This window comes from Meleagris gallopavo, chromosome 3 (genome assembly GCF_905368555.1).
Source record: "Meleagris gallopavo chromosome 3, MGAL_WU_HG_1.1, whole genome shotgun sequence".
Lineage (NCBI taxonomy): Eukaryota > Metazoa > Chordata > Aves > Galliformes > Phasianidae > Meleagris > Meleagris gallopavo.
This window is the reverse complement of record NC_139406.1, coordinates 39729711-39744390: the sequence shown is the minus strand read 5'-3', so window position 1 is coordinate 39744390 and position 14680 is coordinate 39729711. Positions and strand designations below refer to the sequence as shown.

The window sequence follows — 14680 nt, the reverse complement described above, 5'->3', positions numbered from 1 at the left end:
AGAAGAAATGAAGTATTTTTCTTTGTTTTGTTTTGTTTAGTTTTACAGAGTCCAGATAGTTCTATGAATACTGCAAAAAATTTTACCACAGTATTCAATGACAGACTCCTTCTGAGTATCTTTTTTATTGCTGCTGTGGAGAATTATTACAAATTCCTAGCTTTTAACTGTTTCCATTTACCATGAGCTGTTAGTTCATTTTCCTCCCCTTCAATTAGATTAAAGGATGTAATGAAGGTCTTTGGGGGCACTCTAGCATCTGTTAAATCTGTGATTCTTTGGCAGGAGATGTATTAAACCTGAAGGGTATAGTAGTGCGGGTGATCAAATGTTGAGAAAACTGTGCTGTTATTAGACATCCTTTTGATCATCGCTATTTTTGGGGCCCTGATTTAATCCTACAGCAGGCTTCATTTTGCAGAACACTCTCTTCTATACAAAATGAATTTCTCCATAAAATCTAGCTCATATCATAACACTGAAAGGTGAGTCAAAGCATTGAAAAAAAAAAAAAGAAGATGATAAATTTGATTTGTAGGAAAACAACATACGATTGATTCATACAACCTCTTACTTCAGAGGTTTATTGAATCATACGTCATGGATAAGTGCGATTTTTAGAATTTATGTGCTCTTCTATATTACAGTGTATGAGAGGATGTTTGAAGGGCTTTTTGTCTCATTTGCATATTGCTGTATATAAATATATTGCGTACATTACATACATGATTGGAAATGTGACCACTTACTAGCAGCACCTATAGATCACAGTTATCTTTCACGATATCAGTGTGTTTGTTTTCCGAGATTTAGTAAATATGTGGTGAAGCTACAAAATACATCCAAGAATAAAAGACTGTATGTTTTCTTTTTTAACTTGAGTATTAATTGCTGTTAGAAATACATAAATTTATAGTGGCATATAGATCCAGCTCACATTTTTTCTTTGTGAAAAATGCTTTAGGTTTGGTACTGTGCTCAGCTTTTTATACTCCGTATGAAGTATCTTTTGGAATGGTCGAAAAGTAATGCCTCCTATTTTATTATGTTTGTCCACAGTGTCAGAGAAAGGCTTTGGTTATATGGCAGTAGAGATGGAACATTCCATTCTGCATTACATTTTGTTGCTGTGCGACACATGGCAGCAGTGAATTTCTGAAAAACAGTGCCTGTCATGAAAGTGCATATGAAGTAAAGTTGTGTCATTCAGTCCGGCTATACACTCATTGGGATTTGGTAATGCTTGCTGAACATTATAGAAAACATGGAGCATTGGTTTCATAACACTTATTTTCACAATTTTTTCACTTTTTTTTTTCACTTATTTTCCCTGCCTTTTAAAAGTATGTAGGTTAGGAACTGAGTATATGAATACTACCTTTCAATTTAAGTGTGTTAGTTCAGACTGTATTTGAATTTTCATATTAAAAAGACTCTAGCTTGTCTGTTTCTTGGCATTGATTTCCCTTGAAGATTGGAAAATGCCTTTTTTTTTTTTTTTTTTCTGGAGAACAAAATTATGAGTGTCCACTAAATATGTGTAAGTTTCAACTTTAATAATCCCATAGATGGAGGGTTAAAAATTAAGAATCTTCATTGCACTGGTATTTTCACTTCATTGGTATTTAGCTTTATGATTAAAAACTGATAAGAGAATTTACTGTCATATTCAAATGGATTATATTTGCTGGTAACTAATTGAAGTAAAGTAGTAGAAAAACTGATATTTCCAGCAGACAAACCCCAACTTCAGGTGAGTGAAATAAGCGTGTTTTCATGTTTGATTCAATTTGGGAAATCACTCGAATTACATTCTAGAATACGATCAAACTGTAACATGCTAAGTGTTTCTTAGAAAATAACCTGTGGAAGGTGATATGGGTATAAATTAAGCACTGGAATAGGCTCCCCAGGGAGGTGGTTGAGTCACCAATGTGTTTAAAAACCGTTTGGATGTGGTGCTTAGGGACATGATTTAGCGGAGGGTTGTTAGAGTTAGGATAGTATGTTTAGGTTGTAGTTGGACTCGATGATCTTTAAGATCTTTTCCAAACTGAGCAATTCTATGATTCTATGAAATTCTGGCTATGTAATTGTTCATAGGTAATTGCTACATGTTCAGTTTAAGGTAAAAGAGATTCCTGAGAATTCTTGGATATAATTTCTTCAAATATTTCAAGTTCTAGGATTTTCCTGCTGGATGCCTGCTAAAACTACTGTAATCAGTTTTTGTTTTGTTTTCATCTACCGAATGAGGCCAGACAAAGAGGGAGCTGTATTAGTTTTCCCTAAAAAGTCACTGAAGTTAGTGTTGCCAAGACTGAGTCAGAAATGCAGAAAGATGAAAAATGACTACTGGAACTGATTTTATTAAAATAATCATAACATTGATTCAAATAAATAGTGATAAATTCTGCTGATATGCAGTCTGCTATGAAACCTGAGAGCAGGTTTGAGCAACTTTGTGTAAGCTGTCCTGACCTTGAACTACCCAAATAGCACTTTGAAGCAAAATAACGATGCTGAGTGTTTAAGTTGTAGGTGCCTAAGGGTTGAAAAAATTGTTCATCACCTTTCAGAAGAATACAATGTGCAATTCTTTCCAGATAAGTATCCACCTTCTTCTTTTAAACACAAGGAGAAAAAAAAAAGAAAAAAGAAGACTTCAGCTCCCACAGTTAAACGCTTTATATACTCAGTACTTTAGTTACTGTATGAATATTAGGAAAATTACTGTGGTGTGCTTTGAATTCACAGAACTCTAAAAATAAAATAAATCTTCTTGTAGAGTAAATATATATCCTGTGACTATAACATCATCAGTTATTAAGTATTATAAACATGTATATGAATCTGTAATGGTATGTTATTTTAGTAGAAATGTGACATATATATACTGTAACTGGGCGAATTGTCCATAATCATCTCTCTCTAACCATCATAATTCTCAATGGCTGCAATCAAGCCCACAAGGATTGATCTAATCTGAGGAAAAAAAAAAAAAAATCTGGCAGATATTTGTAATTTCTTCTTTTTCTAACTTTAAGTGCCAGCATGTTTGCAATCTGGAAAATAAGAATAATAACAATATACAATCAAAATGCTTATGTTGCAATCTGTGACACTAAAATGGCCTGTGTTTTATAACCTTGTAGAAGGTCATAAAACAAGGTCTCTAAGATAAAGATTAACCTTGCTTTCTAACTAGCATGATAAAATGAAGCTCAAGTGCAAAGATATCAGACGTGAAATCTTTCCTTTTTTGGTAGTCTTTGGTAACAAGTATTCGGGCAGCATTATTTATTTGAAATATTAGTAGTGATCCTTTTAAGACATAGTTATGGGGTTTTTAATTCACTCTTTACAGTTTGAAGAGTTTTTCTTCCATTACTATAGTTTTGTGAGAGACGCTTGGTAATGTAAAGAATAGGCAAGATAGGGTAGAGACTTACAGATGGTGACAAAAGGGAACTCTTCCCAAGGCTTGCTGTATGTTATGGTAAGAAGTGGGCAGCCCCACGGCCCCATGCTGCTAACAAAAAGCAAATACCACCATACTTTTGATCAGGGCTGTGAGTTATTTTTGCCTTGCCTCCTGCTTGGGCAGCGGGTTGGTAGATGGCCCTGGGGAATCCCTGCTCATCCACAGGGACATGGGTATGTTCCCAGTGATGGTGTTATGGGTAGGGAGCTGCCCTTGACTCTTATGTCCATTTGGGAGCTCAGTGCTGTGCTGGGTATTCCTTCTCACTATCTTTGTCATCCCATCCAAGTTTGCCACCCAAAGTGCACCTTCTCAGTGCAGTGGTGACTGTTTCAGAAACTTAGGCAATGAAATCAATGCTGTTCAAGACAGGAGAAGCACTGCATCTAGGTCACCTTCACAGGTGCCCAGAAACCAAAGTGCAAGTATGTGTTGTTACAATAATATTGCTTTGTCTTTTTAATGCAAAATTGTGTTAACTCTGGTAGGTGGACTCCAGTGAAGACTTTTTGCTTTGTTTTATTCTTTTGCTTTTCTGTTGATTTTATTCACCAATTGCTCAAATCTAGTAACTTGTTCTTCAGCTGAGGCGTGAATAGTTTTGTGTTCTCATTTTCCTGTTGGGCCCTTTCATGTACAAGAAGTTATTAAATTTCTCTTAAATTTGATTTAAATGCATGACATGAATTCCACTGAAGCAGTAAGGTGTCACCTCTAATTTCTTCTCCCTTTGCCAAAGTATGAACAGAAAAATAAGAAAAAAAGTGGTGTCTGTCAAAACAGTGGTTAAATATGACTGTATTATGGCAATTGTTTACTTACTATGAATGCAATATTTTTAAATTTATGAGTCAGTTTTTATAGTCTCATGAGATACTGTATTTCTCTCACATGCCCCATTAGAATGATACCCATTTTTAATGGAGAAAATTAGTGAAGTAACTTTGAACTTTTCATAGGTTAGTGTTTTCAGTGCTTATGCTGCAGATGTGTCATCTAAGAAAGACAGCTCTGCACATAGGAAGTAAGAGAGGAGAAATTAGGTAGCTTTTTCTGTAAATTACAAGATGTAAATGCAAGACGATATTACAGTGCAGGTGTCTTAGTGGGATGTACTTTTAGATAGAGGAATGGAAATTTCAGAAGAATCTGAAATGATCTGAAATGATCTGTGTGTGCAGTTATTTAAAACAAACAGTAAACAAAACAAAAAAATAGTGATTTTTGTTTATTTTTAAGGTTTTTTGTGTGTCAGGTGGGGTTTCTGGAATAATTTTAAAGGGCTTGTCAATAAAAATCTTTTCTCTAAATATTAGGGATGAATAGCAAAGCTTTATTAATTATAGCTGTGGATAAAAAGAGACATTAATCTACACCGAATCTTGCATAAGCCGAGTATTTAAAATTATCTTAGGAGAATAAAAAAAAAAATATATCTTTTTCTTTTTCTATAAAACTGGTTTAGTCAATGGATATCTTGAAGTATGTCTTTTCTTGGATCCATTATGAATATCCATGGCAACAATAAAAGAACTTCACAATGTGAACATAATAACGATCCATTCAGAGGCAAACTTTGCACATTTTAGTAAAGAATGTTAAAATATATGAATATCATTGGAAGAGTAAGCTGAGAAGTGAATTATCAGAAGAATAAGTAAGAAGAGAGGATGAAGTTGAGATTTTCTTTATAAATTCATTATTATGGTGCTTTAAGTAAATTATAAAAAGGGGATCTCTAAAAATTAGTAGAAAAGGAGTTGCACTGAAAGTTGAATTTCTAACTTGAAAGATTTTAGAAACCACTTTGAGGTGATCAGGTTGTTTTGTTCCACATTTAGTATCCTTTCGCTTCAGGACAAGAATACACAGAAGCTGTTTTCCCCTGCAAGTCTCTGCAGCACCATGAAAAGTGCTTCCACGTGCCTTGGCCAGGGCAGCTGAACCAGCTCTCACCTGACCACAAGTGTGCTGAGCTACTGCTATTGATTACTGATGTGGAAGTGCGCAGATAGTGGGGTTGAGAACAATACATATACTTTTTGTGCTTTGCCCAGCTGGGATCTTGCAAAACTGAGAGAGGGGTGTTGTTTGAATAGACTGCTGTGCCTTGGACTCAGCTGGTAATTTCATCTGAGTCGTCTTCAGATTTGTACTGAACAAGTTTAGGTCCTTCTAATGAGTAATTTAATAAAAGAAACTCCCCAGATAGCATGTGTTTAGTACTACCTTTCTGAACTTCTCTAGAAAAATAAGAAATAGTATATATAATTAGTCTTTGTGTTCCCTGTTTTTCATACAAAATTATTAAATATCTTATGTTGAACAGTGAGTGCTCATCCTGGAATGCTGTAAAACTGATTAAGCGATCAAATAATTGTCATTTCTTCAACTAAGTGTGTCTGAGAACCAGACTTTTAGATCTCACAGGAAATGCTAACTATGATGGAGACAAAACTGCAAGTTGTTTTAGGGCTGATGCTGGGTTATTTCACAATGGCTACACAATTATCTGAGGACTTCAGAAGTCTTTCAGAAGTTTTGATTACAGCCAATGGCATCATAAACTAGGCCAGGGATAAAAGAGTATCTCAGTTCCTGAATAATTGAGTAGGTTTCTGTATAACAATGAGTTGCAGTATAAAAGGCAAATGTTTGTTTGCTGCATGCTCACATATGCACCTATGTATTCATTTTTATAGGTAAGTTCATATGCTAATGTTTTTTCAAACAGTGAGGTACAAGCTGTCTACTACTAGATAAAGAGCTGCTGAAATCCAGTGGCACTTTGGAAGTTTTTCCAGATTTAGAAGCGATTGTATGTAAAAATATGTATATATATATATATAAAATTAAATGTAAGAATGTACCATAGTGTACCAGCAGTGCTCAGTGAGCTGTTGCTTTCTTCAGAGCTCTCCCCTCCCTACTTGTTTGAAAAGAAACAGCTATCAATAAATAGATGCAGCAGCAGTCTAATGGTAAAACTTGAGTTCCACCCTCTTACTCTTTGACATGTTACAGCCCATGCCTTTGCATTCTTCATCACAGTGCTGAACTCTGGGAATAGGTTTAATGAGAACTGTCCTTAAATACAACTGACATTTGGCCCTCTTCAGTAAATACTGTGAAGAGCCCTCTAAAAAGCAGGGGGTCAAAGCCTCCTTCTTGAATTATGTCAGTTCATCTAGCAAAGCTCCAAATCCTGTTCCATGTTGGCTAATATCCAATGAACAAAAGAATGAAGTTGCCATTCAGGATCCCTGCTCATTTCTCATTGAATGAGTTGCTTTGAAGTCTGCATTGGATGACCTTTTATCTGGAAGATATTGCCACACTCCCAGGGAGAAATCTGAGTCTTTCATTTAGCTTTTCTAATTTTCCACTTACTAGGCATAGTTCCAAAGTACTGGATAGAACAGATACTTTACATTAAAATAAAATATCACTGTGATATAAATATAAAACAAACAACAGAAAGAAACCACCCAAGTCAATTGACATGAAACTTCTGTTACCTTATCTCCAACTGTCCAGAATTCAGGTCATCTGTAAGATATGGATTCTGTGGCTGTGCTAAAACCTGCTGTCACTGATGATGAAGTCTGTAGGTTGATTTGCTATTCTAAAAAGAAGTCTGTGAGGACTGTAAGCCATTAAGGGCAGATAATGGAAATCAATAGAAGATTTGAAATGAAGGCAGTGATTTTTACCTTGATATGGAACTTCTTAAGAAATACTTTCCTCGGAGGATGAGAAATGAACCGAAAATACACATAGCCTAAAAAGGAAGTGGATCCCAGAAGAGCCAGGAGTATTATTAAAAGAAACATTTCTATTAAATGAATAAATGTTCCCCCTTAGGACAGTTGGCACTTTTGCTTCTATTGAGGTCAAAAAGAATTGAATCTTCTGCATCTCCTGCAAATGCGGAGATTCTCGCACCATAACATTGTGAAAAGCTGATATAGGTTAATCAAGAGGTAACTGTGGGATCAGTGCTATACCTTTGGTAAAATATGTTGCAGCACTGTCAAGATGTTATTTGAAGAAAACACTGTAATAAAGATGGTTTATGATGTCCCACAATGTAGTGCCTTTTTTTTTTTTTTTTTTTTTTCTCCAGGAAATATGATATTGTCTTTGCTTTCCCCTAGGTTAGGCATAGTAATATCTGGAATAGGAAGTACAGCTGTACAGTTGGGAAATCACAACCTTAGCAGAAAAAAAAAAAAAAAAAAAGCCAACCCAGAAACTTCTGCTCTTTGGGATAGGTGTGCTTGCAGAGGATTTCTTTATGTGTTATTTTGTTTTCCAAAAGTCTTCTTTGTATTTAAATGTACTGATGTTGGGTAGATTTTGAGAAGAAAACACTTATTTGGACTGATTATAATTATCTGAGATAATGACAACAGCATAGTGTCAGTATTATTAGACTGTGGTTAATTAGGCTCAATTATTTTAATGACATGATATTTGCTGTTTATATTCAGTTTAGAGAGTGTTATACTATTAGGGAAAGCTTCTCAGTTTAGCTCTCCCTGCCTGTATTTCGCCGATATCTTCTTTCTTCTCTCCTCAGTGGGAGATATGTTTGAATAGTACTGCACTTCTTGTTTTGTACCATTACATTCTGTAAAACTTCAGAAGAAATAAGGCTCTTCTCCATGTATGGAGTCCTGGTTTCAGCTAAGACGGTGTCAATAGTGTACCAATGTTTGGTTGTTGCTGAGTAATGGGAGCATACTCAGAATCAGGCCAGACCATTCAGCAGGGAAGAGCTACCCTATGATGGCACAGGGCAGTGTGAGGCAAGAACAGACGGCCTGAAATAGGCCTGGGGATTGTTCTATACCAGGTGACATCTTACAAAAGGCCATAAAGCTGTGAGAGGCTGGCTAGGAGGCAGCTGCTGCTCAGGGCTTAGCTGGGCATTGGTTGATGGGGAGTGAGATGTTGAGCTGGGGGTGTTTTGGTTAGCAGGCAGTTGCATTTGTTAGCTGAACATTGGTCAGTGTGTAGCAAATAATTGCATTTTGGTTATGTACATATATGTTTATAATCATGTTTTTGATTTTTTTTTTCTGTCTCAATAAATAGCTTCTATCTCAGTAAATGAGCTTTGTTTTGTTTCTGTTTCTCTTCTTCATCTTATCTGGGAGGAAATGAGAGACTGGCTTTGTGATGCTGAGCATCTGCTGGGTTAAACCACAACAGGATGGGAGAACTATTAGCTAGTTTTTTGTGTGTGTGTTATTTTAAAAATATCAGTGAACTAATAACATGAAATGCCGTGTAACATTGTTCATAGAGCCATCCAGTTACTAAAAAAGAAAATGATGTAAACTACTGTCATAGGTATAAACCAGATCAATATCTAATCCCTTACTTGTGTAATGTAGTTTAGAAGGATAGTCTGAACTGGCTTCCCTTTGAACTGTGAGTGTTTTCTTATTTGACTGATTTTAAACTTCTAGCTGTGGTATATACAAGACCTTTTGTAAATAAACTGGAAAAAATAACTGCGCCCATCAGTACAAGTTAGGGGATGACTTGCTGAAGAAGGTCTTTGTAGAGAAGCACCTGGGTGTTCTTGTGGACAAAGGGTGACCATGAGTCAGCAGTGTTTCCTTGTGGTCAAAAAGGCCAATGGTATCATGGGTTGAGTTAAAAAGAGCATGACCAGCAGGTCGAGGGAGGTGATCCTCCCCCTCTACTCTGCTCTGGTGAAGCCACATTTGTAATACAACACAGTCTTCTATGTCCTAGTTCTGGGTTCCCCATTCAAAAAAGACAGGGATCTCCTAGGAGTCCAGGGGAGGGCTACGAAGGTGATGAAGAGTCTAGAGCATCTCCCGTGTGAGGAAAGGCTGAGTAGCCAGAGTCTGTTCAGCCTGGGGAAAGGAAGACTGAGAAGGAATCTGATAAATTTTTATAAATATCTAAAGGGAGGTGAGAGGAAAATGGATGAGGTCAGGCTCTTCTTGGTGATGCACAGCATTAGGATAAAGAGTCTTGAACTTGAACATAGGAAGTTCTGTACTGACATGTGAAAGAAATTCTTTATAGTAAGGATATTGGAGCACTGGAACAGGCTGCCCAGAGAGGTTGTGGAGTCTCTTCCTATGGAGATATTCAAGACCCACCTGGACACCTACCTATCCAACCTGCTATAGGGTATCTGCTCTAGCAGGAAGTTGGACTAGGTGATCTCTTGAGGTTCTGTCCAGCCTCTGTGATTCTGTGAAGTAATCTAATAGTGTATCCATAAATATGCATTTTAAGCAAAATCTTGCATAATGTCCATTGATATGAGAGTAGTACTTTCAATTTGTGCTTTCTGGATGATTTTCTTTTTTCTCTCTGTGTTTACAAACTTTAATAATCCGCATAGCCTTTCCTTAGAGAGTTTGTCATTGAACTAAGTCAGCTAGGTTTTCTTTTGCCCAGCAGTGGGTACATTGATACTTGTTTCTACTGTTTGTTTTCTCTATGTACAAGATTATAGTGACAACTGATTACTATGTTACAATAAAAGTTGCAATAAATGTGACTCAATGACATTGATGCTCTTGTGGAAATAGAATGCAGTGAAATGAATGTGTAAACCAGAAACATGTATGGTCATGCCTGAAAGAACTTTCCCTCATGACAACCTTATAATTCTTTTCATATTCAGAGTTCATGGATTGGCTTGCATCTCCAGAAATTGTCAAATTTGGCATGCATGGAAAGTCTGAACTAAAAAAGTCTATAAGGAATTCACAATCAATATCTTTAAATTGATGGACTGGAATTACCAGTGCTGAAAACATTGTTTGTTTCTGAGTTCTCTAGATTATTAAAATAAAATGTGATGGTTTTAAAAAATCTTGTTTAGTAAATTATGTGTCTGAATAAATTTGTGCTGATTTCTACCTAAAAATAAAATAAAATAACAAACAAACAAAAAGCTAATACAATTCCTTGACTTTGTTTCCAGATTTTCAGGCGATGTTGGTTGGTTTTCAAGAAGGCTTCCAGTAAAGGACCCAGGAGGCTAGAAAAGTTTCCAGATGAGAAGGCAGCATATTTCAGGAACTTCCACAAGGTAAGTCATGTCTTTCTAGTAATCTGAAGCACTGTTTTTTTTACCACTCTTCCATAGGAGGTGTGCTTTTGTGATATGCCTATTTTGCAACCAGTATGTTGGGAGTCAAGTTGAAAGTTGAGTTCTGACACTAGAAACATAGTAAACCTTCTGTAAATCTCTGTGATGCAAGTATTACACTTTTTTTTTTTTTTTTTTAATGAGCACAAAAACCTCAATGTTTGTGAAGTGACAACTTATTTTTATACTTCAAATGTTAGTATTTTGGTGATGTGTAAATATTTCTGATTAATGAAATTTTAACATTTATATATATATTATAGTATAGAACAAGTTCTGAAAATGCTGAATGCTGAATGGAACAGAGATAGAACATCTAGGTTATACAGGGGTGGTCCAAAACATACTGGGATTTTCTAACAAGTTTTAATATTCACGTCACTCTAGATTACCTTACAAAAGGTCTGTGAGTAGCACATGGTCCTACTAGATTTAACTGTGCAGCTTTTCTGACTTTCCTTTGCAAAGTGAAGAAAAAGAAGGGGAAAAAAAAAAAAAACTGGCCGAGGTTGTGCAAAGCTAGGAAAAATTAAAAATAGAGCTTTTCTTTTTCAGTCATCATAAATAAATATTTACTAAGGTGGAGATAAGCTGGTCTCATGGGAAAATTGACTGATTGGATTTTTGTTTGGTTTTGTTTTGTTTTCTCTGTTATTTTCTGGCATCCAGTCAATATGTAGGTTTATATGTTATTCTGTAAATTCTCTAATGCATTGTTGTTGTTGTTGTTTTTCCTGGTGTCTTTCTTCTTACAAACATAAGTAATGGCATTAGTCTTTATAGACAAGTGCCTCCTGACAGTAGCAGTGAATTTGTTGAAATATGACCTCATCCGTTTGTTCCAGTTTCTGGCATCAAATTATAACTTGTCATTACTGTAAATTTAAATCATTACACTCTTGCTCAGAGAAGTTATAGCTTATCTGTACTGTTTTCCCTTGAGCATCTGTTGTATAAGTTGTACAGAACAGCTGTGTTTACTCTCATTACTCCAAAGAGGGCATAGAGTGGCAATAGCTCTATACCCATCCCAGGGGTGGCTGCGTTCTTAGGATCTGTTCCCACAGTACTAGAAAAGGCCAAAAAGGACACTGCAGCTTTATCAACCCAGTGAAAGTCTGTGTGTGCTTGTGTGACTGTTGGTGCTTGAATAACATTTTGGACATTTTTACTTGCAAATGATCTAAGTGATCAAAATGATCAAAAGTTCTGAGTTGGGTGGGTGTTTTTGTTTGTTTGTTTGTTTATTTTTTATTTCATTTCTTTGAGAAATCTTTGTGATTGAAAGAGATGTCAAAATGTACTTTGTGCACTTAGTTTTTTTTTAAAGCCTTATCATGTTAATTTTTCCAATTTGGAGATAGTTACATTTTCCTGAAATGTATATATTGTTTATATATTTTTTCAATTAATATCTTGCCTGCTGGCGAAATTATCCAATTGGTCTGGGAAGGTCACAAATTGTATAGCTTTCAGGGGCAGCTATTACTTGGCTGATTAAAGTAATAGGAAAGTAAATGAATAATTGTTAGTAAAATTACTCAGTTTTGTACACTGAACAATAAAATCTGCAGTAATTATCAGATCTCTCTTAAAATATGGAAGAGTCTGAACAATATAATTGTTTAAAACAAGCATTCTCTACATCAAAAAAGCAAAATGCTGAGAAAAATGAGCTGTGCTGGTAATAAAGCTGTTAATAGAGTCTGTGCACATCAAAAAGCAACATGAAAATTAATAAAAAATATTTTTCAACAAAGATTATATTAAGATAATAATATCTTCTTTTTGTAACAATGTGCTTAAGAAACCTGTAAGCTGAGCATACTGACAGGACTTCGACTCTTACAAGCATGGATTTGAAGTGCTTAAATGACAAGAGCTCCCTGTGAGCCTGTTCCTGTGTAGGTCTCTACACATCGTTCTAAATCATGACAGCTTAGGGTAGGAAGTACAAGTGTCAGTTCATAAGAGTAGATAAGAAGTGGTGTCAACAGCAGTTGTAAAGCCTACATATCACAGAATAAGTAACTGCTGGAAATTATAATCTCCTAAACAGTCCCAGACATGTTAATGGTGGTTCTTCTGTTAAGATAAGTGTATTTATTCCAGCAAAATTCAGAGTATGTGTGTGTACAGTTCTGTGCAAAACATGCGTTCTACTTTTGAAAACTATCTATCTGTTTAAATAGATGCCTGTATTCCTGTTGTATTAAGCATTAAAACGAGCTAGAAAACTGAACTTTTTACTGTAAAAATATTACTGCACAGAGAGGGGGCATGTAAGGGGCACGCGCAAATAGTCCAGCAGGGTAAAAAACCCATGAATTTTATAATATATTATTTCCAAAATGTCATTGCCCCCTCGGAAAAATTCAGGTTGAAAGGGACCTCTAGAGTCCATCTAGTTCATATTACTGCTCAGGAACCATCAGTCAGATCATGATGTTCATGTCAACGTGCAGTTGGGTGTTAGGTATCTTCTGGGATGTAGGCTCCACAACCTCAGCAGAGGTAGATGTGAGGTTGTGTACTTGGAACCTAGTAAGTGAAACAGCAGAAGAGGCTCCACAAAGAGGTACAGGGCAAGAGGCAATGAATAGAGCTTGCTCCAGGGGAAATTGTCTGAATATAAGGAAGAAAAAAAATGAGTCACAGGAACAACTAAACTTCAGACAAGGCTGACCAGAAAAATCAGTATTTACTCACTGGAAAAACTAAAGAACTAGTTTTGTAGAGTCCTGTGTAACCTAAGCTAAGGCCTCATTTTCAGGATTGGACCAGATGTAAAGTGTGAAGTATATGTCATCCAAGTGGCTATGAGCTATTGATATATCTCTCTGCTGCTTGTATTGTGTCAGACTGGTCCTGTTCTCTCCTTATTGCATTTCAGTAACCTCTTGAGTACAGCCCTACTTAAAAGTACTTTAGGGTACTGGTGTGTGGGAAGCTGGACATGAGCCAGCAATGTGGCCTTGCAGCCCAGAAAGCCAACTGCATCCTGGGCTGCATTAAAAGAAGCATGGCCGGCAGGTGGAGGGAGGTAATCCTGCCCCTCTGCTCTGGTGAGGTCTCACCTGGAGTAGTGTGCCCAGATGTGGAGTCCTCAGTACAGGAGAGCCATAGACCTGCTGGAGCACTTCCAGAGGAGGGCCACAAATGTGATCCAAGAGATGAAACTCCTCTTCTACAAGGACAGGCTGAGAGAGCTGGGGCTACTCAGCCTGGAGAAGAGAAGGCTTTGAGGTAACCTGATAATGACTTTGCAGTATTTTAGAGGGGAGATATAGGAAAGAAGGGGACAGACTCTTTATCATGATCTGTTGTATAGAGCAAGGGAAAATGGCTACAGACTTAGAGAGGGTAGATTTAGGTTAGATATAAGGAAGTCTAAAAGTCTTTTACAGTGAAGGTGATGAGACTGGAACAAGTTGCCCAGAGGTGTGATGGATGCTCTATCCCCAGGGATTCTCAAGGCTCGGCTGGATCAGGCCCTGGGCAACTTGATCTAGCTGTGCATGTCCCTATTTATTGCAGGAGAGTTAGAATAGATTAAAGCTCCCTTCCAATTCTAAGTATTCTATGATTCTATACTGTTCTTTTTTCTATAAAAATCTAGCCATGTTTTGGCAAAGCTTGGCAAACCAGTATTTTGTGCATTTTAATTACAAATGCTTCTGACATCAACAGCTAAAATGTCTGATGTCATCTGTAAAGCTTTATGTATGATGAAAATTCAGATAATTTTCTCTTGAATAATGAAATAGGTTTCCTCTAGTTCTTTCAGGGCTAAAGCCTGACATTGGCTCTAACAAGTACTTGTCATTTCTGTATACCAATGTGGGGTCAGGTATTTGAGATGAGATCATGGAGCTATTCTCTATTGTATATCCTCTTGTACCTAGGTAGCATGGAAAGGAAAACTGTTACATTAAAGATTAAGAGAAGAAATAAAACAAATATTGGGAAGTGGTTTAAAAAAAAAAAAAAGAATAAATGCACTAGCGCTCTTGTGGAAGCACCAGCACCCTATCAACTAGATATCT

General features: G+C 36.4%; 1 protein-coding gene across 1 annotated transcript in view; it reads left to right on the top strand.

The window, feature by feature from the left end:
• DOK6 (docking protein 6) overlaps nt 1-14680 on the top strand; it is a 230531-nt gene that overhangs the window by 79937 nt on the left and 135914 nt on the right. The window contains exon 2 of the mRNA XM_085220706.1: nt 10467-10574. Within this exon, the coding sequence (XP_085076832.1) occupies nt 10467-10574 (108 nt within the window). The remainder of the gene's footprint in view (nt 1-10466; nt 10575-14680) is intronic.